This window comes from Leptinotarsa decemlineata, unplaced genomic scaffold (assembly GCF_025532065.1).
Source record: "Leptinotarsa decemlineata unplaced genomic scaffold, Ldec_3_MD MMD2_tig00026340_RagTag_RagTag, whole genome shotgun sequence".
Classification (NCBI taxonomy): domain Eukaryota; kingdom Metazoa; phylum Arthropoda; class Insecta; order Coleoptera; family Chrysomelidae; genus Leptinotarsa; species Leptinotarsa decemlineata.
This window is the reverse complement of record NW_027412694.1, coordinates 9,312,997-9,336,593: the sequence shown is the minus strand read 5'-3', so window position 1 is coordinate 9,336,593 and position 23,597 is coordinate 9,312,997. Positions and strand designations below refer to the sequence as shown.

General features: G+C 34.6%; 2 protein-coding genes across 5 annotated transcripts in view; one reads left to right on the top strand and one right to left on the bottom strand.

Annotated features, from left to right (window-relative positions):
• LOC111502311 (uncharacterized) overlaps window positions 1–11,713 on the top strand; it is a 76,906-nt gene extending 65,193 nt beyond the window's left edge. For 2 of the 4 annotated variants that reach the window (XM_074183672.1, XM_023156372.2), the window contains exons 5-11: window positions 235–367; window positions 4,268–4,444; window positions 4,873–5,164; window positions 5,215–5,537; window positions 5,623–5,846; window positions 5,912–6,095; window positions 10,654–11,713. In XM_074183672.1, coding sequence (XP_074039773.1) covers window positions 235–367; window positions 4,268–4,444; window positions 4,873–5,164; window positions 5,215–5,537; window positions 5,623–5,846; window positions 5,912–6,095; window positions 10,654–11,004 — 1,684 coding nt within the window. In that variant the 3' untranslated portion in view covers window positions 11,005–11,713. The remainder of the gene's footprint in view (window positions 1–234; window positions 368–4,267; window positions 4,445–4,872; window positions 5,165–5,214; window positions 5,538–5,622; window positions 5,847–5,911; window positions 6,096–10,653) is intronic. The other 2 variants (XM_074183670.1, XM_074183671.1) reach the window with 2 other exon arrangements.
• Window positions 11,714–16,796: 5,083 nt separating this feature from the next.
• The window catches only part of LOC111502310 (solute carrier family 35 member E2A), a 39,309-nt gene continuing 32,508 nt past the window's right edge, over window positions 16,797–23,597 (bottom strand). The window contains exons 5-6 of the mRNA XM_074183674.1: window positions 18,446–18,646; window positions 16,797–17,757 (exon numbers count right to left, since the gene is read on the bottom strand). Coding sequence (XP_074039775.1) covers window positions 17,559–17,757; window positions 18,446–18,646 — 400 coding nt within the window. The 3' untranslated portion in view covers window positions 16,797–17,558. The remainder of the gene's footprint in view (window positions 17,758–18,445; window positions 18,647–23,597) is intronic.

Below are 23,597 nucleotides of genomic sequence, written 5' to 3'. Positions count from 1 at the left end.
CTGAATAAACTAATCATAATGAAGGTCATGTTGAGAATTCTAAGATATAATTGAAAAGAATACAAATTCGGAGGATGTCTGGGTACCTATGCACCTATGTGGGGTGTTTAGAGGAATTGTAATGTTGTTTCTCATCCATATTCTAAGATGAACATTTAGAAAATAATCATCCAAAGTCTTAATATCAGTCAAATATATTTTTTTCGACCACCTTTCTAACTGTATCATTTCAAGAAGCCGCAACTTGAATACTTCACCTCAACCAGAGGAAGATTTCCAGTCAACTAGAGGTCGAAGCAGAGGAAGGCAAACTACCGAAGCTGCTTCCTACGTGAGTGAAGCCGACAATGTATCAGATGAAACCCAGGTACGCATTTTTTACTCTTAATAATAAATCGCCATCGATGAAATAGATCAACGGTATGCTTGCCCTTGGCTTGATTCTTTCTTCTTGAAGTTATTTTAAGGTGGAGTTCCTGATTGCAAATATTAAGGGTGGAGCACTATTATGACGCAAGGAAAATGAAATTAATTTCTTCAAGGAGACAGGAAGTGATCCTGGTCATACTTTCGATGATTAGTTTCTGCACTGAACGAAAAAGTTTTTTATTGAAAGTTATTACCGTCTGTTGTATGAGGAGAGATTTTCGAACAATAGGAAGTACCTATATAATAATAATAATAACTCGACATTCATTGAGGATAGATAACAAATGGTGAATAAATAAATAATGAGACTGATGGCGAAGTCTAGCTGTGGCTAGTTTACTTAACCGTCAGAGGGGCTTACGCCCGAAAACAGATTTATTGTAGCGAATCAGTTTGTTAAATTATAGTTGCTGCTTCAATTAGTTGAATTATAGTTGACTGCTGTATCATCAGAAAGATTACACAGATATGAAAGCTTATAATTTAGCGCAGAACATTGTTTCGGTAATTAAGAGTGCATACTTATGAGAATAGTTTGAAAAAGAAGTAAATTTCATAATATTTAATGTGTAGAATGGTTAAAGAGTTGGTCCTGTTGAGTTTCAATGCTTGGAAAGTAAAAATGTTCTCATTTCATATTTGAATTTATCGATATTATACATTTTGAACTCTTCTTGTACATACAGATTGCATTAAAGACATATGACCTTTGAAAAGTTTCTGTTCTACGTTGAGGCATGGTGAAGGTAGACTTGTTTCCGACATTCTTTGAATGGATTTGAGATCGAGGAGTGAAGCAACGTATCAGGCTTGATGGGTCATGATTTTCAAAAAGTTTTTCAACGAAAATACTTAAGTGAAGTCGTCTTCTATTTTCCATGTTGAGCCACTTACATTCAATGCGTTTATAAGAGATGTCTTTATATTTCCTTATCCCAAAAATGAGTCTATAACAACTATTTTGTACATTTTGAACTCGCATTTGGTCAACGATTTTTGAGCATGGACCGTAAATGAAGTAACATTAATTGAAGTGACTCAAAACAAGTGACTCACATAGTGTACGTTTCAATTCAAATGGAGAATATACTGATTACTCCAAATGAGCTTAAGTGATCCAAAAGCTCCGCCTGCCAAACTTTTGATGTACTGGGAGAAACACATATCAGAATCTATAGTGAGTCCCAAATTTCTAGCTGAGTCACTTACTTGTAAGGAATTGTCTATGTGGATAACCATGTTATTTTTCAGAATATTCCCTTTATTTTTATTACCAAAGAAAACTATTTTAGATTTACCCGAATTCAGCTTCAGATAGTTTTCTTCAGCTGACTTTTCAGCTTTCCAAAGCTGAATCTCAGCTCTCCATACTTAAATTCAAATACAACTATGTATCATCTACACAAGCCTACACTTCACAACGTTCCATCTCATTTAAAATATCTGCAGTGTATATGATGAAAAGCGATGGTCCTAGAATAGAACCCTGACGAACCCCTGATAATACATATCGACTTGATGAATATGATCCACTTACCAAAAACCTTTGGGATTGTCTATTCCAGATCAAAAATTTTGATTCCTTATTGAATCCGTTTGCCTCAATTTGGCAGAAAGAAATTCCGGACTGATCGTATCAAATGCTTTGTAGAAGTCGATTATTACCAAAGCAGTTGATGAATTTGCCTCATTTGTAGATAAGATATCATTAGTTACAGCTGCCAGGCTGTTTCAGTACTTCTACCAGGTCTGAAGCCACATTGACACTCGTGAAGCAAATTATTCGATATAAAGTACTCTTATATTTGGTTGTGTGAGAATCTTTCGAATATTTTTCAGATAGTGGGTAGCAAACTTATAGTTCTCGAATCTGAAAATTTTTAGGAATTATTTTTCTTTGGAATTGGTATACAAATGGAGTTTTTCCAAAGTATTGAAAACAACGATCTCTCCATACAACTATTGATAATGTGAGCTATATATTTGTCAATAAACGGGCTTCACAATAGTAGGTTTTTCAAGTTCATATTATCTACTCAAAATGCGGTAGTCTTAATAGAATGTAGAATATCATGAACTTATTCTTATATTGCAATCAAGTGAAAACAAGTTTAGTTGTTCGCTATAAACTGATTTACTGTAATTATCAAAGTAGAATTGAAATCACTTCCACCACTTGATTTTAAGAAAAATCTAAAGAGATATATGTTTCAATCAGGTTCTCTCCTTTGAAATATTGATCATTTGATACCTATAGGGACTTATTTATAATAAATATGTAGAAAATACCAAAATAATCGTTAAATTATTGTATTAAATTTCCTTTATGTTTATGACATGACTTTTCACAGGTAATGAATCAAATTCTCATCTATTCGTTTTGGCTGCAAAATAATTTGTATTAATATGAGTTAATATGAGTTAGCTGTTGCTGGTTGGACGGAAGGGCAATTTCTGCCTTGATTCATCATGTGCAGATGTTGAATTTTGACATTTGTTAGGGGTCGTTAGTTGAGGTCCTGAGTAATCTTTCAATAAAAGCATTTATTATTATTATATACCCCCAAAGACTTTGGGAATATCATGTGAAAATTTCAGATGAAATTTGTGACTTATCTGTAGGTAATAGAATTTTTTTACTATTTTTTTCCGTAATCTGAACACAAAATACTGTGAAAATCACTAGTTAAATATTCTACAATTTTTTAATCGCAGACCTGTGTTATCAGCCTTTAAAATCAATTTCAAAATATAATACATTTTAGTAGTATTTTATTACTGAAAAAAATTCATCTACTGTATGATCCAAGTTAAAATGTATTTTATATTGAGTATTTGAGTAGGTACTTACAACGACGATATGAATTGTATTGTTGGTACATTATTCATGAATCTGAAGCATTTCAAATACCTACCAAGTGACATGATCGTTTCGCAAAAATTGTTTAAAAAGGTTTTCATTCACTTTTGTTCGTGCTTGTTTTTCAGTTTTCTGTTGATTTCACCGTGAAATTTTGATCATTTTTTCTCATAATCCATTTTATTAAAATTTATCGTCAAGTCAATTGGGTATAATTATTATATTTCCAAATCCATTTAGATTTCCATCGCTGATTGCATAGATGGTTTTGAATGGTTTTCGAAAAATTCATAAACTTATCAGCAACTATTTTCTTCAATACTTTTACCTTCACTTCTTTTCTTTCTTTTTTCCGATATAATTATCAGTTTATTTTGTTTAATTTCTTTACCACTAAATGAAGTTTATTAAATGAAAATTGATGATAATTTTCCTGTTTAAATTTTTTTCATGCTATGCCACATTTATATTTATATTGAGTACTTTCAAATTTCATTATTTTGTAATTCAAGTTCCTTCCCTATGCATCACTCCATTGTTGAGATATTTTGGGATATTTCTAGTATTGTTTCGGATTAAGTAAAATCACTTTCAAAAAAACTCTTTATTTTTTTTCAATAGTCTACCTGTAAAATATTTTTTGAATAGTTTTCCCTACTTTATGAGTTTTTTGTCTATTTTATTCTATCCTCAGATTACTCCAGAGCTGTCGAAATAAAGTTTCAATTATCTATCAAGGCTATAAAAATTTAAATACAATATTATATGCAAACATGCCATTTTCTTTTCTCCAATTACTCAAAACCCTATATCAGGACAAAAGTGAGAAAGTATTTCATATTCTCCCTTCCTAAGCAAGTTCTTCTTGCCGCGCAAGAGTCGGGAATCACTCTTATTTAACATTTGTGTGCTTACAACCAAATGATTGAAAATCGAAATGAAATGAATTGTATGATTATTTGAATATTTTTCTGATAGGGATCAAGAGGAAGAACTCGCGCCAATATTCGAAGACCATCCTTAGATTTAGTGGACAGCGATTCTTTCAATAACCATGGAAATAGTCAAGCAAAGCCCTCTTTTCCTCAAGAATTGCCTGAAGGCCCGGTACGTTTCTTAGGAGCCATACCCAACGAGCGCATCGAACTCGTCCCAGTAATGAAATTGTTGAATATGATCACACTAATGAGCTTACATCTTTGAATAGTGCACCGTAACACTAGCAATCACAGTAGAAACTAAGCATCTTACATCATCACAGTTTTATATATTTTCACCACTACTACAATATTATTCATCTTTTGGTGTCTGGGGCATCTAATTGTTATTTGCTCACGCTAAAATTGAAGATATTTTCAAAAATATAACACTTGAAATACAAAAAAATATCTATGCTGGCAGAAAGGAAATTAATTTTTATAAACCAAATGCTTTCAGTACCTAGTTTAAAAGACAAACTTATATCGGTTTCAAAAACAATTCACCAGTAGATATGCTCTAGTTCTTGAATTCTTGATTTAAATACTCATAACTATTCAAACTTTTCAACTATTATACATTGTGGATTATTTTTTTCCACCCAGGACGTGAAAGAGGAACCCATAGAACCAGTTTACAAATCTAGTGAAGAATCACCTATTCCGCCCAGATCGGATATTCCCGAAAATGAAAACGTAGGCACCACTGTTTCTTCGTCAGAAGATGCTACCACAGCCATGTCTCCCATGGACAAAGTAGCTTTAGATTTGTACGCAATTTCCCAAGGAACGCAGAAATTATTCGGAGAAGAAGCTGTTGAAGATAGTGAGATCAGTACTGAAAGTGAAAATAAGGCAACAGATCTGACTGACTCCACGACAGAGGAATCTTCCACAGGTAATCATACGAAATCAAAACCGATTCGTTACTTAAGAAATTATGTTTAGTGCCAGAAACAACACCAACGACTACAACAACTACTACAACTACTACAACCACAACTACAACAACTACAACCACTCCACCTCCACCTCCCTCAACAGAGCCTCCCCAGAGTGGTAGGGGTAAATTCGGATCTGGCAGACGAGGTTTGAATGGAAGAAAAACCACATCCCAAACAACAACAACTGAAGCTGCCCCAGAGCAACCTAAGAAAGGCAAGTTTGGAAGACCAAGTTTCGGTGGTAGGACGAGAGGCAGGACTACTGCTGCCCCAGCCATCGAGGAAGAATCCCACAAAGAAGAAACGAAACCTGTCAGTCAGTCAAAGGTAATTGTAAATAAATACTGACAGTTATGTGCTTGCATCATTGTTATTATTATGACAAAACTTTATACCCTAATATCTTCCACAGCCTTCCCGTTCGCGATTTGGAGGCTCCAGACCTCGCGGTCGTACAACAGCAGCTCCTGAAGAGCCCAGAGAAGATTCTAGTCCAACTTCTGCACCGTCCCATAGAGCATCACTACCTAGATCACGGCCTTCTTTCAATGTGCGACCAAGAGGACGTACAACAGCAGCACCGTCTACCGAACAGGAAGATTCTAGTGAGGAATCAGCATCAACAGCTGAAGCCAGGTAAATTAGAAGGAAAATTGTTCTATTTGATGAGATTATATAATTTGATTTTTTCATATCTTCAGTACTACAGTTAGATCTAGAAGAATCAATGCTGGTTCTGCAGTAAGGCCATTGAGACCAGGTGCAAGAATTAACATAGGTGGTAGGGGAAGAGGGGCCACTACTACCACTACAGAAGCTCCAGCTGAAGATCACGTTACAGGCGATGATGAACCGGAGACTCATGAACAAGAAGCTAGCGAGAAGGTAATTACAAATAGTTCTTCAGTTGCGATCAACCAAAAATCCAAAGTAATGTTCAATGAGTAGGTATCGATAAAATTCTGAAATGGAATCTTCATTTATCTTTCGACAAAAAATTACCATACTTGAAAGTTTTACGAAAAATACATCTACACATCTGAAAAACACTCAAAAACCAACTCTAGATATTGGGTAAGTCACAATCATAATTTCAAAATACCCATTGTTTTTATCTATGTTCATGAAAATATTTTCAGTAGGTACTTATAATATTTCAATAATGATAAAAAGTATACCTACCTATGCTTTTTTCATAACACCTTGCAAGAGATTATATTCCTCGAGTATATTTTTACCAGTATTGTATAATAATAATAATAATATTTATTCACCATTTGTGATACATAGCGTATATATGGTAGGTCAATGATTATTTACAAAAAACAGTATGTCACTTATGAATAAAATTATGGGATCAAAGCTTGAATAAAAATTAATATTTGCATATACAAAGGTATAGGTACATATAGATATATGAAATGCTAATTAAAAAATGAATAAAAAAAAATGTGACAATTTTCCTTGCCGTAGTCAAATAAATATACATATGTATATATTTACATATATACATATATTTACAAACATGTACACACATATTTAAAAAAAAAACGATAAAATCGCCAGTCAGAACACTGAAACTAAAGCAAAACAGCAAGTGAAAATTCAGCACGATTATATATCTTATTATCCTTCTGTGAAAGAATCCTCTAAATATTCCTTATGACTGTAGTAACATTTGTCCAGTAATGAGTTTTTAACTTTCTTACTGAACAAAGTTGAAGAATTCAATCTCTTTATAGAAAGTGGTAGTCTGTTATAAAAATTCATGGCATTATATAATGGAGATTTTTTGAAATGATCACTCCTATGTGAAGGGACCCTCAGAGCAGTAGCATATCGAGTATCACGACCGTGAATGCTCAAGTTCGTTATATACAAGTCAAGGTTCCTGTGCACAAAAATGACACATTTCATTATATAAATTGCGGGTGCAGTCAACAAGCGTTCTCTTTTGAAAACGGGTCTACAACTTTCTTGGTACCCCAGGTTGAATATCAATCTTATCAGTCGTTTTTGAGAGATGAAAACTCTAGAAAATTCCTTTGCACATCCCCAAGCCATTATGTTGAAACTAATGTGGGAGTATGCATTCGCAAAGTAAACATTCAGTAAACCAAACCTATCTAAACAATGTTTCAACTGTTTGATCGAATAATAAGCGGAATTGAGTTTACTGCATACTTTTTGTATTTGACTTCTCCAGGTGAGATTCTCATCTAAAATAGTTCCAAGAAAATCAACTTCTTTTGATATTTTTATGTCATTCAAAGTGACTAAATTACAACAGAAATCCCTCCTAACAAATGTTTTCATCAGCACTGACTTAGATTTATTTAAAATCAGTTTGTTACGTTGACACCAACTACTGAATTCGTCAATAACTAAATTAATTTTCATCGATAATTCATTCTCATTTTTTCCAGAAACAGTGATTGTAGTATCGTCAGCGTACATAGTTATGTGATAATCTGATATGAATTCAGGCAAGTCATTGATAAAAGTCAAGAATAACAATGGACCCAGAACAGACCCTTGTGGAACACCTAGTTTCACATCATAAGGAACTGATGTAATTCCATTACATTTAACCACCAAACTACGGTTTTCCATGTACGATTCTATCCAACACAACACATTATTGGGAAAACCCATTACTAGTAATTTTTTCAATAGAAATTTGGAAGAAACAGTATCGAATGCTTTTGATAGATCTAAAAAAAGTGAAAAAACCAGATTATTATTATCCACTTGTGCATAAATATAGTTCAATAGTTGATAAGATGCAGATTCAATTGATTTACTCTTCCTGAAACCATGTTGATTATTGCAGAATAGGTCATTTTGTTCAATATACATCAAAATTCTATTACCTATTATTTTCTCAAAGAGTTTTGAAAAGGATGAAATCAACGAAATCTGTCTATAATTGTCAATTTCTGTTTTCCGACCTTTTTTGTGCAGTGGAAAGACAAGAGCCCTCTTCAATTCATCTGGGAAAAAACCCCCATAAAAGGACTGGTTAAGCAAAAAAACTAATGGTTCAATAATTATATCAATAATTTGCTTTACAGTAACAATCCACAATATCCACAATATTACAGCATTAGTAATTCCAGAATATTACATGAACTTCCATCAGACATTTTTTTGTACATTTAGGACCTTTCGGGACATCCATTTTACGTGAACATACAGTATGTCCCAAACATTCATCATTGAAAAGAATACCATGAGAATTTTAGACCATAACGGCTTGAAAAATTTTTTTTCAAAAGAAGTTTTTTCGTTAGTTTTTGTCGTTTCACGATACTTATGAACTATTTTTTCATGCATAAAATAATTAACTCTCATTACCTTTCATACTTCACTCTAACTTTGGAGAGCTACTTCTTTTATACGACTACATAAAATAATGATTCATAAAGAAATGATTCTGATAGGTGTCTTGGATGTCTTTATTTGGGTCACCCAATACGAGTTAGGTTAAGTCTAAAGTGAGTGGGTCTATTCGACCCTCCATCGCAACCCGCAAGGGTTTTTGTGGCTCACACCTATTCACACTCGACCAAATAAACCCAGCTTCTTAAGAGTAAGAGTACGGCTCTGCCGAACTCTAAAAACCTGATTCGGTACCCAACGGGGCAGGCACAAAGTATATGCTCTTCTGTTTCATCATTTTCCAAACAGAAGCGACACACACTGTCTTCCGACAGTCCGAGTCACTGCATTTGATGATTCAAATGACAGTGACCTGTAAGAAGGCCTGTTAGACATCGTAGTACATCCCTACTGCAGTCGAACAACTGTTTGGTATCAAGCTTCGAAGGGTGAATAAACGCCTTGGAGTGAGCCAATCCTGGAAGATTCTGCCAGAAGACCATAAATCTTCTTGCCATCTAGGGGTTCAATATTTGTTTGGCAAAGCCTGGAGCGATGCCAATGGCAGGTTCTGGTTTGGTGAAGCTGCTTGCAGCACCCTCCTTTGCAGAGGAGTCAGCAGCCTCATTGCTTTCCAGGCCAGTATGGCCAGGAATCCAGACCAGAGACAATCTGTTAAATCTTCCTATCGAGGAGTGTCGTTTTTGGCAATTTGCTACCAATTTAGACGTTGCTCGGAAGAAGCTAAGAACTCCAAAGCCGCATGACAGTCCGAAAATATTTTTATTGACTTGTGTATGAGGTTGGATTCTTCCAATAGATATCTCTGCCGTGGGCCTGCGACTAAAAACACCTGCACCAGAACCGGAAAGTGTTTTTGATCCATCTGTGAACCAACAACTTAACTGTGAACTTAATATTTCCTTCTCACGGAGGATCCAGTCCTCTCTACTCGGGAAGAGTATTTTACAAATCAGTTCGTAGTTGACAGTTGGAGCCATAAAGTCAGAAGTCATTTCCAGGATGCTGTGACTTCCAGTGTCAACCAACAGTCTGTTGCACTCTGCATTAAATTGATTTGTGCAATTGACAATGTGCACAAGTCTGTATGCAGTCCATCTAGCCTCTCCCTCCAGAAAAATGTGGAGAGGAGATATACCTAGAAGGATCTCCATGGCCGCTGATGGTGTAGTACTGATGGCCAGACAAGCCTGTCTCTGTAAGCCGGAAAGCTTCGTCTGGGCCGTTTTCTGTAAAGCCTTTGGTCACCAGGCAATTGCACCATAATTGATCATTGGTCTGACAATCATCACATAAATCCAATGGATTTGTTTGGGACCTAAACCCCTAGTTTCACCACAAATCCTTCGACATGTCAATAGAGACAGTCTGGCTTTGTGTAAAACTTTTTCCAAGTGAGCGTTCCAGGTGAGTCTTTTATCAAGGACAATGCCAAGATATTTCACCTCCGTTCCAAATGGAATGACCTCACCATTGAGGGAAGGTGGCGTTAGATCGTCAATTTTCTTCTCCTGGTGAAGGTAATTATCACAGTTTTGCTGAGGTTGACAGACATCTGCTCCCTCAGGCACCAACTATGAACAACGTCCAACGTGCTTTGGAAGATATTACAAGCTAACCTTCCCGACGTGGACATTGCCGAGACGACAAGGTCATCTGCATAAGCTTGCAGATCTGCTTTTCTTCTGTCGAGGGCATCAAGCAGACTATCCATCAGGAGCGACCACAGAAGAGGAGACAGTACCCCACCTTGAGGGCAGCCCCTGATGACCTCGAACCTAATTGCCTCGCCTTGAAGAGTCGTAGTTGCAATTCTGTTTACCAGCATAGCATAGATCCAGCCAGTTATGGTCGACTCTATACCTTTCCTAGCCAGAGACGATCCTATAGATTTAGGCAGTGCATTGTCAAATGGTCCTTCAATATCAAAAAATACAGCAACCGCAATCTTCTTGCTGTCAAGGGATTGGGAAATTTTGTCCTGATTTGTACTCAATGAATAAGTATTCAAATGATTTTAATTTTGTATATTTTTGTTTAGGAAGAAACTCCAGCGCCCCTAGACAATAGTCCTTTAGGGCGTCTCCGTAACAAAAATCGTCTAAATATCCAAGCTCGTCCAAAAGCTGCTGCCAGTTCACCAGTTCATGTTCGACGAGTCAACCCTTTGATAGGACGTAAACGCCCTGGACACACCACCGAAGCACCATCTAGTGAAGCTCCGCAAGAATCCTCAACGGAGGAAGCTGAAACCCCTGACGAAGCAGAAACCGAATCTGCCGCCCCGGTTTCATCCACCACCACCGAAGAACCAAGAGGACTGAACAAATTGTTAGCTGGTAGAAGAAGATTGGGAGCAAGAACTCCTGGAACGTTAGGAAACAAGGCGTAAAAATATCACAGACTGGTTTTAAATGAAAGAATGCATTATTTGTGTGAAGTGAATGTGCTTAGGAACATTTAAATTTTGTGATTATTAATTATCAATCTCATCGCACGACTTTGAAATGAATATTGTCCTAAACCATTACAAAATAAACAACTGATGACAGAGACAATTAAAATGAGGCACAAACCCTTCAAGGATTATGCTTTCAATTTTTTTAAGCGTTTTCAAAGTTATTTGTACGAATAGTTAATCAAAAATACTTTTCAACAGCAGGCCCTCAAGAGAAAGAGATCCAAAATAAATAAACTTTGAAGTTAAAATATTATTAGAGCTTTTGAAAAATCTCATTAGATACGTTTTTGTAAATATCCACCTTTATTTCCTGGACATAGTTTTATACTTACCAATTCATATCTCAAAGACAATATTTAAAATCATTGGCAACTGGCCACAGTGGAAAGTGTAAAAATACTCTCAGGAGTAATTATTATTGCTTTTGTTAGATATCAGTTTGGTTAGATATTTTTTTAAATTTTTAATCTTGGAGGAACATGAGTTACATTTTAAGAAATGAAATATGCAGGCCTACCATGTGCCAATACCTATTTTTTTTAAGATACTAGTTTTATAATTTATTCAATGTCTACAACTTTCTTTCCAGTTTTGTACATAATAAATGAAGGTGAAAAATAAAGCATATTGAATTTTAAAACGTGTCAATAGCCATTTTGAATTTTGAGAAACGTCCCAATGATTGAAAATCATAATAAAAGTAATCAATAGTTTTTTGAACAGTATATTTTATAAAATCCATAATAAATAAACAAGTTCACATATTCCAATTACCTATTTACAAATACGATTATTAAAAATGAAAAATAATTGATTTATGGTCATTTGACCAAAGTTAATAAAAAATAATAATAAGTCAAGTGAATCAGTATTAGCTGACGTCCGTTATTTTATTCATCCAAGCAAGATGAGTAATTCTCTAGTAAACTCTCACAGCCTATGATCGAAAAATAGCCAAGCTAAAAATTCAAATGAATGAAAGGTGTATGTTGTTAGCAACATGAATAAGTAAGTACAAGGCCAAAATAAGTTTCTCTGATTCTCAGAGGGAACATACAAGGGAGTCAATCATTAAAAGGTTAAAAAAACTCATATTTTCAATATCCAGTAAGGTGTTTCTGTCTAATGCATTTTTTCAAGTCGAGTTCAATATACTCAAGTTTTGTGAATGCGAAAAAATACCCAGAACTTGAAGAAATGACGCACTGGTAACTAAGTATTTTTTTCACACAAACACACCTAAACCTAGAACCAACTTTTACTATAGGTGAAGGGTACCATTCACTTATAGTATAGTAGGAAAGTGCAAACAATCTAAAGAAAATACTCAACACTAATAATTGGAAATGAAATCTTAACAATAACTGTAAAAGCAATATAAAACACTATTTAAATCAAGGAAAAATATTCAGTGAATCTTGTGGGATAGGATGTGACACAAATCTCTGTTGGAAAACTTTATCTGCAATTAATACCATGATGAACATTGATACAACGTCAAAAGATAAACTTATCAGTCAATTAAAAGTAACATTCTCAGGTGTTCTCGGGATATCACGTTTTTCCTACATTTTCTTGATATGACGTCATCAGTAACTTGTAGTTTTTACAATCGAAGATACCTTTCTGGTAAGAAAAGGGTAAATCATGGCAGAATTCGAAGTCAAAATTTTGTTACAAACAATCAACACAGGTTTCTTGTGAAATAATGATTCTCCACCGAGTTCAAAATTCAACAGAGACTTGTTGAAATCGGTATCATTTAAAATTTGCTATTATATTGATTTAACATTTTGAATTTTGAAAAAATAGATATCTTGTTTAACAGAGCGTGGTTTTCGGCAGATGAGAACGAATAAGTGGATGCTTTTTCAGTTCTCTGAATAAAGCTTTTTTTATTTGAACAATAGTAACAACTCAAAATATTATTATTTTTTATACAAGAACTGGTATTCTGTCCACCGAAGTTTTTCTTTAATATACTTTCACCAAACAATCTTTTTTCTACATCAATCAAGGTAACTTAGCATCACATACCATAATTCGTAAATCTAAAATATGGAATGAAGACTTATGTTATTATACATAAATAATACTATTATACTTCAAATAGATAGTTTTCTATTCCATTTGAAACTGTACATGAGTGAAATAACTTTTATAATTTATTGAGGGAGGATACTCAAAAGATTTATGTACATTTACATATGCGATTTATTGGTTCACCCATTATAATTTCATAAAAAAAGAAACTTTGATTTTGAGAAATGCAATATCAAAGCATACCCTGTTCATCAATATGTTTTCTTTCAAATCACCCCGGTAATTGACTAAAATAAATAAAATTGCAAAAAGCTCCATTGCACAACAACAAAACCGACATACTACATACTTATTATTCAGAAAATCTGGAGATTATGGTATGGTCCTGGCTACTGAGCTAAATACATTCAATAACAAAAATTTATAAGTTGACAAGAAAATATCACATTTTGCTGTATTAATTACATAAAACTTGTTATGGACATCGAGGCCAAAACTGGACAGACAACTACTTAGTAGGAAGACTAATGAATAAATAAAAATATGAGCAATGATTTTATTATACCCCTATCACTGAAAGTTGATTCACTGTATTCTCATTTCAGTGATTCCTTTTGACCCCACTTTTTTGATATTTTATCAGTAAGTACTGATATGTGATGTAACTTCGCAGGAATCTTGTAAAGTTTTTTCCAACCCCAAAGTGAGCATTTAGTATTATTTTCTGAACGTCTCTAGCATTAAAATTTTCACTTAATAACTGCCGGAGCACTTCAGAGAGAACAATTCCAAAAAAATTAAATTTCACCAAGGAATCGTAAAGTCTTTTCAAAACATGGATAAGTAGTAACTGTAAGGCAGGATCATGTTGTAATATCTGTAACTTTTAGTAAATTGTCATGATTTTTCAGGTAATCTCAATAAAAAAAAATTATATCGATGTTGATAATGGTTTACATGAGCTACGGTTGGTATCGAGTCAATTTTTTATCAAATCAGTTACACCTGTGCATACATTCATCTTCAAAAACAACATATAAACCAAAAAAATTGTATAAGAATGCCTAATGAAGAAATGTTTAACAGAACGCAACTACCTCCTTTCTTACCTCATAACAAATAAATAACAGACAAAATAGGTGAGATTGTGAAGTAGCATTGGCAAAAAAATGTTATGAAAAACGGTTTATAGTTATAACAGACATAAAATTTTATTTTGTTTATTATTTTCAATAAAAGTGCTTCTTCAGATTTTAGTGATGACTTCAGACAAAGGTAAATAAAAGTTTGAATCCCAAGGCGCCATCTTATGGAAATCTGATGACTAGAGAAACCAAAAGAGTGACGGGGGCCTGAATTTAGCCTGAAGTTGGCCCAACAACGGAATCCGGTCTTATTGGCAGCAAATCTCAAAAAATGATAAATTGTCAAGGCCTACTGGACTTTATAAAATTTATTAGGCTTCTGCAAAGGGCTATGCTAAGGGATCTGCTAATAATAAATCAGTTAAAGCTTTCGCGGGAGAGAGTTTCAGTGTTACTATCTTCATTCTGGTTTGAAGGCAGTCAGATTCTTTTCCAATATTCAAAACCCTATATCACATGGCTAGAGCTTGAGGAAATCTAAGAGACACTGTTGGCCTGCATTCCATAAAACTGTCATCATGTCGAACATCTTTTGGATTTACCTCTGTAGTTCTGACATTATAGAAATGCTTCGAAACCACTGGACACATCATAGCTCTTGCACTAATCGTAGACTTGGGTTTCGTTTTCTTTTTTGGCCTCGAAAATACTCGAGAAATTCTATCAATATCAGCAGAAGTGTTTATAATGTTTTTCAATTCTTCTATGATCCAAATCTAAAGAAAATGAACTTTAAATGTTCAGGCCAGTCTCCATATACCTACACAGTAGGTTTAATGGACTGACGCCTATCAGAAAACAGCTACTACCCTGGCTAATACCACGAAGGGCGTTGGATTATATCCGACAGGCTTCAGTGCAGGAATCTTCACAGAAAATTTCCTGCATATGCAATTGGCAATACAACTGAAAGAGTCGACTCTCAATTTTGGAACCGACACACTTGCAGACAGGTTTTGGACTCATTAGCCACTCGTCAGTGCAAGATAGTGACCATTATCGACCTAAAGTCAATGATATTCCAGAATTGAAAATCGGAATTCTTTCAGAGTATTTCATTCCTCTTCCGAATGTCACACCATCTAGTGGACGAGGTACTAACCTACTGCATATCCGTAGTTTGCCCGATTCCTCTGAATAAGGAAGAAAAACTTTCTTATTAATCAGTGGACTATGCTTGAAGACTGGCAGTCAACAAATCTAATTTAGATTTGTTGATGATATAGATTTGTTGACTACCAGTCTTCAAGCATAGTCCACTGACTAATAAGAAACTTTTATGATCCTTCTTTTATGATCCTTTCTAGAACTTGTATCTCCAAGTTGGCACACTTTTCGTGTGATGAAACATTTTTTTCGGGTCGTTTAGGCGAGATATTGTTTCAGTATAAAACATTATTGACATAGGTTCCATATGGAAAGTAGTTTATCAATTCGTAATGCTTTGTATACTCATTAAAAAAACCGATGGCATGTTTCGGTGCAATGAAATTACAAATACCAAAATTATCCAAATCAACGTCATTAGCAGATCCCTTTTCCTAACATTATGAAAAGTATTTCTCAAAAAACCAAAGAATGATTTGGTAAAGAACAGACAGGCGATGTAAACCAGTGAAACAATTGTATTTAGAAATTGTTTTTCGTAAAAGAGTAAGTTTTACTTTGTTTAGTATACCACTTAAATAACCCAGAGTTCTAAAATTATTCATCTCTTTTATTCATCAACAAAATTAAATTTAAAAGTTACAAGTAAAAATACCATTTTGCATTCATCATGTTTTCCCAATGACTGACATGAACATGAGTTAGATATCACGGCCTCATATCGTCTCAATTAGTTATCCCTGAAACGATGATATAAGAACAAGTTCACTGAATTAGGATAAAATGCATGCAAAAATTATGAAATTTTAATAGTAAAATACACTTTATATAGAGAAAAAACGAGAAAAAGTCAACAAAAAGTGTCCGAGAGGTTGATTCACTACATAGCATATATGAGAAGACCAATGATGACCAACTACCAACAATTGGAATATTCTAACTATAAGTGTGTCCAGTTTCAGTATATTCACTACGACCCCATCCAACACGAAAAAACTGAGTAATTTGTTGTCAATATGAGATGGTATCTAATGCCTAGTTGAAACCATACACATTATAAAAACCTAAAGACATTTGTTTCGTCCGAGTGTAGCGATTATTTCCAAATTTAAAAAATCTGTTCGAAGAAAAATGAATTCTGTTTAAGTTTTAATTATGAAGAAGGGACTAAATGAGATTGAGATGTGGATGAAACTGTTTCGATTATTATAGCTGTGGGTGGCCATTTGCAGAAAAAGTGCAAGAGAATCTGGAATTTAGAAATTGTTCCAATTTCTAAATGTTTATCAAATTCAATGAAACAACGATGACTCTGGCAAGGATGCATTTCATTAGTTTGGACTTTCACCGTCTAATATGATATAAATTGATTTGAAATCAATTTATATATATTCTGGCAAGGGTACACTTCATTAGTTCGGACTTCCATTATCTAATATGATATAAATTGATTTGAAATCAATTTGCATCTACTGACATGCATCGCGAAACTTTGTCAACCACCTTCAAACAAAAATCTGACGAGGGTGTTATTTTTGAATGAGCTGGTACAGACTCCTAATTTTATTGCATGAATGAAGTTTTATCGTTGTGATTTGATATGGTTGAAAATGTCTATTTTTGAAAAAATAATAAATGTAGTATCAAAAACATTCAAATACCTACAAACATTAACAACAGTTCATTAGTTATATTCAAAAAAAAACTTAAATAATAAAAGATATGAAAATTTTTAGAAAAATTGCACAAATGTATGGGGTTGCAAAATGTAATTGAAAAAATCGAAACAACTATCATGTCGAAAAGAGAAAGAATAAATGATACAAAGTTGAAGTAAGAACCCAAGCCTTAGAATGCATGCTCGCCTGTAGCAAGGATTACCATTACTTACAACCCTATTTCTGGAAGAGGTGGAGATCACAATAAGTCCAAGTAAATGAAGTTAATTAATTTGACTGAACTTTTCATTTTTAGTTTAGAAAAATATTACAAGGCATTCCAATTTTTACTTAATATCGACTTCTGTTTTGTATGTTTAAATTATACAAAATGAGATTGAACTTGAAATAAAGTTTTTCAATCTTTCAGGAAATGTCACTCTTCACAACTACACTCCTAGAAAAAAATTAATAATTACCCTGCCTTTCAGTTACTTCTACTCAAAATTTTAGAAAGAAGATATTAAATATGCTATATTGCCCTAACTTTTCTATGAATCAGATTTGCTGAACTTGACCTATCATTATTATCATATTCTTGTGCTTTTATATACAGCAGTACTCCAACTATCACCGTTATAGTACCCAGACCACTCAGCACGGTTACTGGATTTCCAAACATTAGGATAGAGAGCCAAATCAGGAATGCCCTCTTCGCCGTATTAGCCACACTGAAAAAGAAAAATGCAAAAAACTGTTATCGTTAAAGAAAATACACACAAATATATTTTATTGAAATAAATCAAGTTCACAAATCGTGGAGAAAGGCAGTAAATGTTGTAACTTCAATAAAATTTTCAACATAACTTCGATTTTTTTATTGTTACATATTTTAGAATTTGAATATATCTCATATAAAAGAGATTATTCACCAAACATATAACTGACCTATACAAACATATAGAAAACTTGAAGTACGTTCAGAGAAAAATAAACAATTTCGAAAAAACTGAAATGATTTGAAATGAGATTACTATGTCTAAAAAGCGATTCTTGAAAATACTTGTGAGTAAATGTTGTCCACAAACTCTACCGCAGAGGCGGTAGAGTATTTCAAAGTACGCGTGTCCAAAAAAAAATTACCATAAACTACTGTGTTGGGAGAGACTGATATCTCGAGATTTCATTTAGAAATAATTATTCTCTTATAAATATTCAGTACTTGGTAATAATATTTAATGAAAAATGGTAATAAATAAATGATTTTTTTATTCATTTACCACTGTTTTATTCTTGAAACTAAAAAGGATTACAACATAAAAAATATTTCCTTCAAACTTCAAAAAAGTACCAATTACTGTCACATCATAATAAAAGAAAATACTAGGTTCGATATGAACAAATAACAGAAACACTTACCTATGTGTCACTGGACTAATGTAGTCCATCAGCACGTAAGCTGTGATACTTTGGAAGTGGAAAAAAACACCATTCAAGATGAAGCAAAATATTAGTTTGGGGCCAATTTTGTCGCCCGTTGCCATATCAACCATAAGTAAAGTTGTAGGAATTTGCACGACTATACTGGCAACACTGGTATAGAATTGAAGTTCTGCTGGTCTGAAAATAATAGGAAAAACCTGTTCATTTCGATAGCCCAACGATAAGTTAGGGGAAACTTCATAATAGTAACCTCAGGATATAGTTTATTAAAACCCAATACCACAAAATTTGCATTATATAAATATAAGTTGAAATAAATCCATACTGTATTTATTTAGTTTTAAGTATAGTTTTGCCTATCATATTTCAAAACAAGTGGAAGGTTATTGATTTTTGTAAATGTTGATAAAGTATCAATCAATTCTAAAAAAAGTTTTTCCTGATTATATAAACCTAAGGAATTATTGAATAAATTTCATTTAGAAAAAACTTATTATGGAAAACATTAACATCTCATTATAAAAAACTGCTCCAAATTCTTATAGAACCTACAAAAATCAATTCTTGAATAAAATTTTTAATGCAAGACTCAGAAAAAATATACAAAAAAAACCTGTTCCATTGTCTTAAAATTGGTTGATCTTACACACAAGTACTTTATCTGCAGAAATTTAAATGGAAGTTTTTATACAAAGTATCGCCTTGTCAATATATGAGGTAGGGTTTACATTTTGTAAATAAGGGTGGATTTATGTACCCAGTCTCAAGTCTTAAATCGCAAGTCACAAGAAATAGTAAGCGCTAGATCATTAATTTTCGGTAGCAACTCTCATGCAACAGCATAAATATTATCTTATGTATACTTATTCATAACATCTATGTGCAGGCATAAACCCTAAGGTAGAGATACATTTTTGTTAGGATTTCTGAGTTTTTCTTGAGTTGTTCCACTGGAACAACTCCTTTTCAAACCTAACCTAAATATCAAATATTTTTCATTTCTAAAGCAATATATTAAGACAATTAGTGATAAATTGCCACTTCATTGAAGGAATAGAGAACAATATCAACTGGAAATACGGAAATGACTCAATGGACTCATGTTGAATAAAATTACTCCAGGTTAAACATACATTAAACAGTAATTTTTTTTATTAATATAACCACATCAACTACGAATGTTATTATTAGCAGGGTTGTACTATATGAATCATATTGAAAGTACAATATTAATAGATATTAGAAACTTCAGTAAAAACTCGAAGTTATTCGGATTCAGGACATCACTGAGTTCTTCGGGTAGTCCTGTTGACAACCTCCTCTCTGTAGTCAGGACACACCGTGACAATAGGCGTCACATTTAGTTCTTCGTCGCAAGAAATTTTGGAAGTTTAAGCGAGAATTTATTGTTTTGAGCTAGTTATTCTCCAGAGCTTGGCACCTTTTCCACCACGTATTTATTGTTGAATGTTATGGATCAAATTTTCATGTGATACACAATGAACTAGTAGACTATAAGGAGTTGAGCTACTCTCTCTAGCTATTGTGTCAGCAGTTTCGTTGCCAAGTATTCCCACATGCCAAGGAACGCAAACAATTTTAATACGTTTTATATTTTCAGTTAGTTTTCCCAATTCTGATTTAATACAGAAGGGGGGTATTTCTGGGGTATAGCTGTTGAATGCCCTGCACGGTAGGTAGGTAGGTCTAAAGTGAGTGGGTCTATTCGACCCTCCACCGCAACCCATAAGGGTTTATTGTGGCTCACACCTATTCACACTCGGACAAATAAACCCAGATTCTTAACGAAGCCGATTAGTTTGTATGGTAGTGGTCTTTCAGGTCAGATAGTGAGAGTACGGATCTGCCGAATTCAAAGAACCTGATTCGGTACCCAGCGGGGCAGGCACAAAGTATATGCTCTACAGTTTTATCATTTTCCAGACAGAGGCGACACACACTGTCTTCCGACAGTCCAAGTCTCTGCATGTGATGATTCAAATGACAATGACCTGTAAGGAGGCCTCTTAGACATCGTAGTTCATCCCTACTGTAGTCCAACAACTGTTTGGAATCAAGCTTCGAAGGGTGAATAAACGCCTTGTAGTGAACCAATCCTGGAAGATTCTGCCAGAAGTCCATAACTCTTCTAGCCATCCAGGTGTTAAGTATTTGTTTGGCAAAGCCCAAAGCGATTCCAATGACAGGTTCTGGTCCAATGAAGCCGCTTGCAGCACCCTCCTTTGCAAGAGAGTCAGCAGCTTCATTGCCTTCCAGGCCAGTATGGCCAGGATTCCAGACCAGAGACAATCTGTTTAGTCTTCCTATCGAGGAGAATCTTTTTTGGCAGTTTGCTACCAATTTAGACGTTGCTTGGTAGGAGCCAAGAGCTTCCAACGCCGCTTGACTGTCCGAGAATATTTTTATTGACTTGTGAGTGAGTTCAATAGCGTAAATTTCCGCTTGAAATACAGTCGCATAAGTTCCTAGGCAGACTCTGTCCTCGGTCTGCGACTGAAAACACCTGCACCAGAACCGGAAGGTGTTTTTGATCCATCTGTGAACCAAAAACTATCTGCTCTTAATATTTCCTTCTCCCGCAGGATTCAGTCCTCTCTACTCGGGAATAGTACTTTATAAGGCAGTTCGTAGTTGACAGTTGGAGGCATAAAGTCAGAGGTCATTGACAGAATGCTGTGACTTCCAATGTCAACCAACACTCTGTTGTACTCTGCATTGAATTGATTTGTGCAATTGGCAATGTGCACAAGTCTGTATGTAGTTCATCTACCCTCTCTTTCCAGAAAAATGTGGAGAGGAGGTAGATCTAGAAGGATCTCCATGGCCGCTGACGGTGTGGTACTGATGGCACCACTGATAGCCGGACAAGCCTTTTCTAAGTGAGCGTTCAAGGTGAGTCTTTTATCAAGGAAAATGCCAAGATATGTCACCTCCGTTCCAAATAGAATGACCACACTATTGAGGGAAAGTGGCGTTAGATCAGTTTTGCTGGGGTTGACAGACATCTGCTCCCTCAAGCACCAACTGTGAACAACGTCCAACACGCTTTGAAGGATATTACAAGCTACCCTTCCCGACGTGGACCTTGCCAGGATGACAAGGTCATCTGCATAAGCTTGCAGATCAACTTTTCTTCTGTCAAGGGCATCAAGCAGACTATTCACCAGGAGCGACCACAGAAGGGGAGATAGTACCTCACCTTGAGGGCAGCCCCTGGTGACCCTGAACCTGATAGCCTCGCCTTGAAGAGTCGTAGTTGCAGGTCTGTTTACTAGCGTGGCATAGATCCAGCCAGTTATGGTCGGTTCTATACCCTTCCTACCCAGAGACATTCCTATAGATTTAGGTAGTGCATTGTCAAATGCTCCTTCAATATCAAGAAATACAGCAACCGCAATCTCCTTGTTGTCAAGGGATTGGGAGATTTTCTCAACGAGATTGTTTAATGCTAAATCTTAGAGCGTTTGATACAGTTGATCACCAACTACTCTTGGAAAAATTACACCGAATTGGCATACGAGGAGTTACAAGTGATTGGATTGCTTCATATCTCCATGACAGACAACAAATAGTGGTGATAAACGGTAAAAAATCTAAAGAAAATATTGTGAACATTGGTGTCCCTCAGGGGGTCTATATTGGGGCCAGTTCTCTTCACAATTTTTATAAATGATATGGTTTATTCATGCTCTGAGCCAAAAAAAATCATTATGTATGCTGATGATACTAATATTCTGATTTCTGAGAATAAATTACAGGATACTGTAATCAAGGCAAATATTTGTGCTAATGATTTTCATGAGTGGTGTGTGTTCAACGGATTGCTAGTGAATTTGTTCAAGACATTTTTTATGGTGTTTACAACAAAAAATATAAATTATGATTTCAGTCCTCTAATAAGAGCTAATCATCAAACAATAGAACAGGTGAATTACATCAAATTTCTAGGTATCAAAGTAGATCAAAAAATGACATGGGATCCTCATATTAATGATCTAACAAATAAATTAAGCACAAGTTGCTTCATCATCAGGCAATTGAAAGGTACAATATCTCTGGAAACCCTTAAACTGGCTTATTTTGGAATAGTGCAATCGACAATAAGTTATGGAATTATGTATATCAAGGTATTAAATGTTATAACAAACTCATGGCTATTCATCCTGAGTTGAGTTTAATGAGTAGGAATGAACTAAAATGTTGGTTGAATGAATTTTTAAAAAACAAGGTGTTCTACTCTCTTCAAGAATTTTTAAATTGTTGATGTTCATTGTATATTTTAATATTTTACTTATCAAAAATGTATATGTATAATCTTGTAAATTTTAATTACTTTTAAGCTCTTTTTGTGACTAGTCCAATAAGTTTCATGTATTTACACTTTTTTTATGTTGTACATGTGAACTTTAGTGATGAATAAACTTCTATTCTTTTTATTCTATTCGATTTGCCGGTTTGATAAGCATACTGGTGGTTATTCAGTGGGGATGCATATAATGCTACCCTCCTGATATGTCTGTCCAGTATCCTCTCAAGTCCTTTCAGCAGGAAGGATGTAAGGCTGATTGGTCGTACCGATTTGGGGTGTGGGTCTCTCCGGCCTACTTTAGGTATATATATACCACCCTTGCTGCCAACCAACTGGGTGGTATATAGTTCCACGCCAGACTAGCTCTATACAATTTTGTGAGAATAGGTAAAATTATTTCCAGCCCTGCACGGTACTCTGTGAGTCTGTGAAGATGACAGCATCCTCCCCAAGTTTCCTGCAGTGCGCAAGAGCTTTTTTGCCTGTGGCATATAGTATATATATATATATATATATATATATATACTATATATATATATATATATATATATATATATATATATATATATATTTGCACCGCTATCGTATATGCCTCCATACGTTGAACAGGCACCCAGGCCTCCTCCATGAATAATCACTTTAATGAAGTATATTCTATGCAAAAAGTAATAAATATTGACTATTTACCCTAATCATAGGAGAGGGGTAAATAAAAAACAATTTTGCACAAATGTATGATAAGGTTAATCTTACGAATGAACATGCCCCCGGACATGAATTAGGCTAACGGGCTCATCC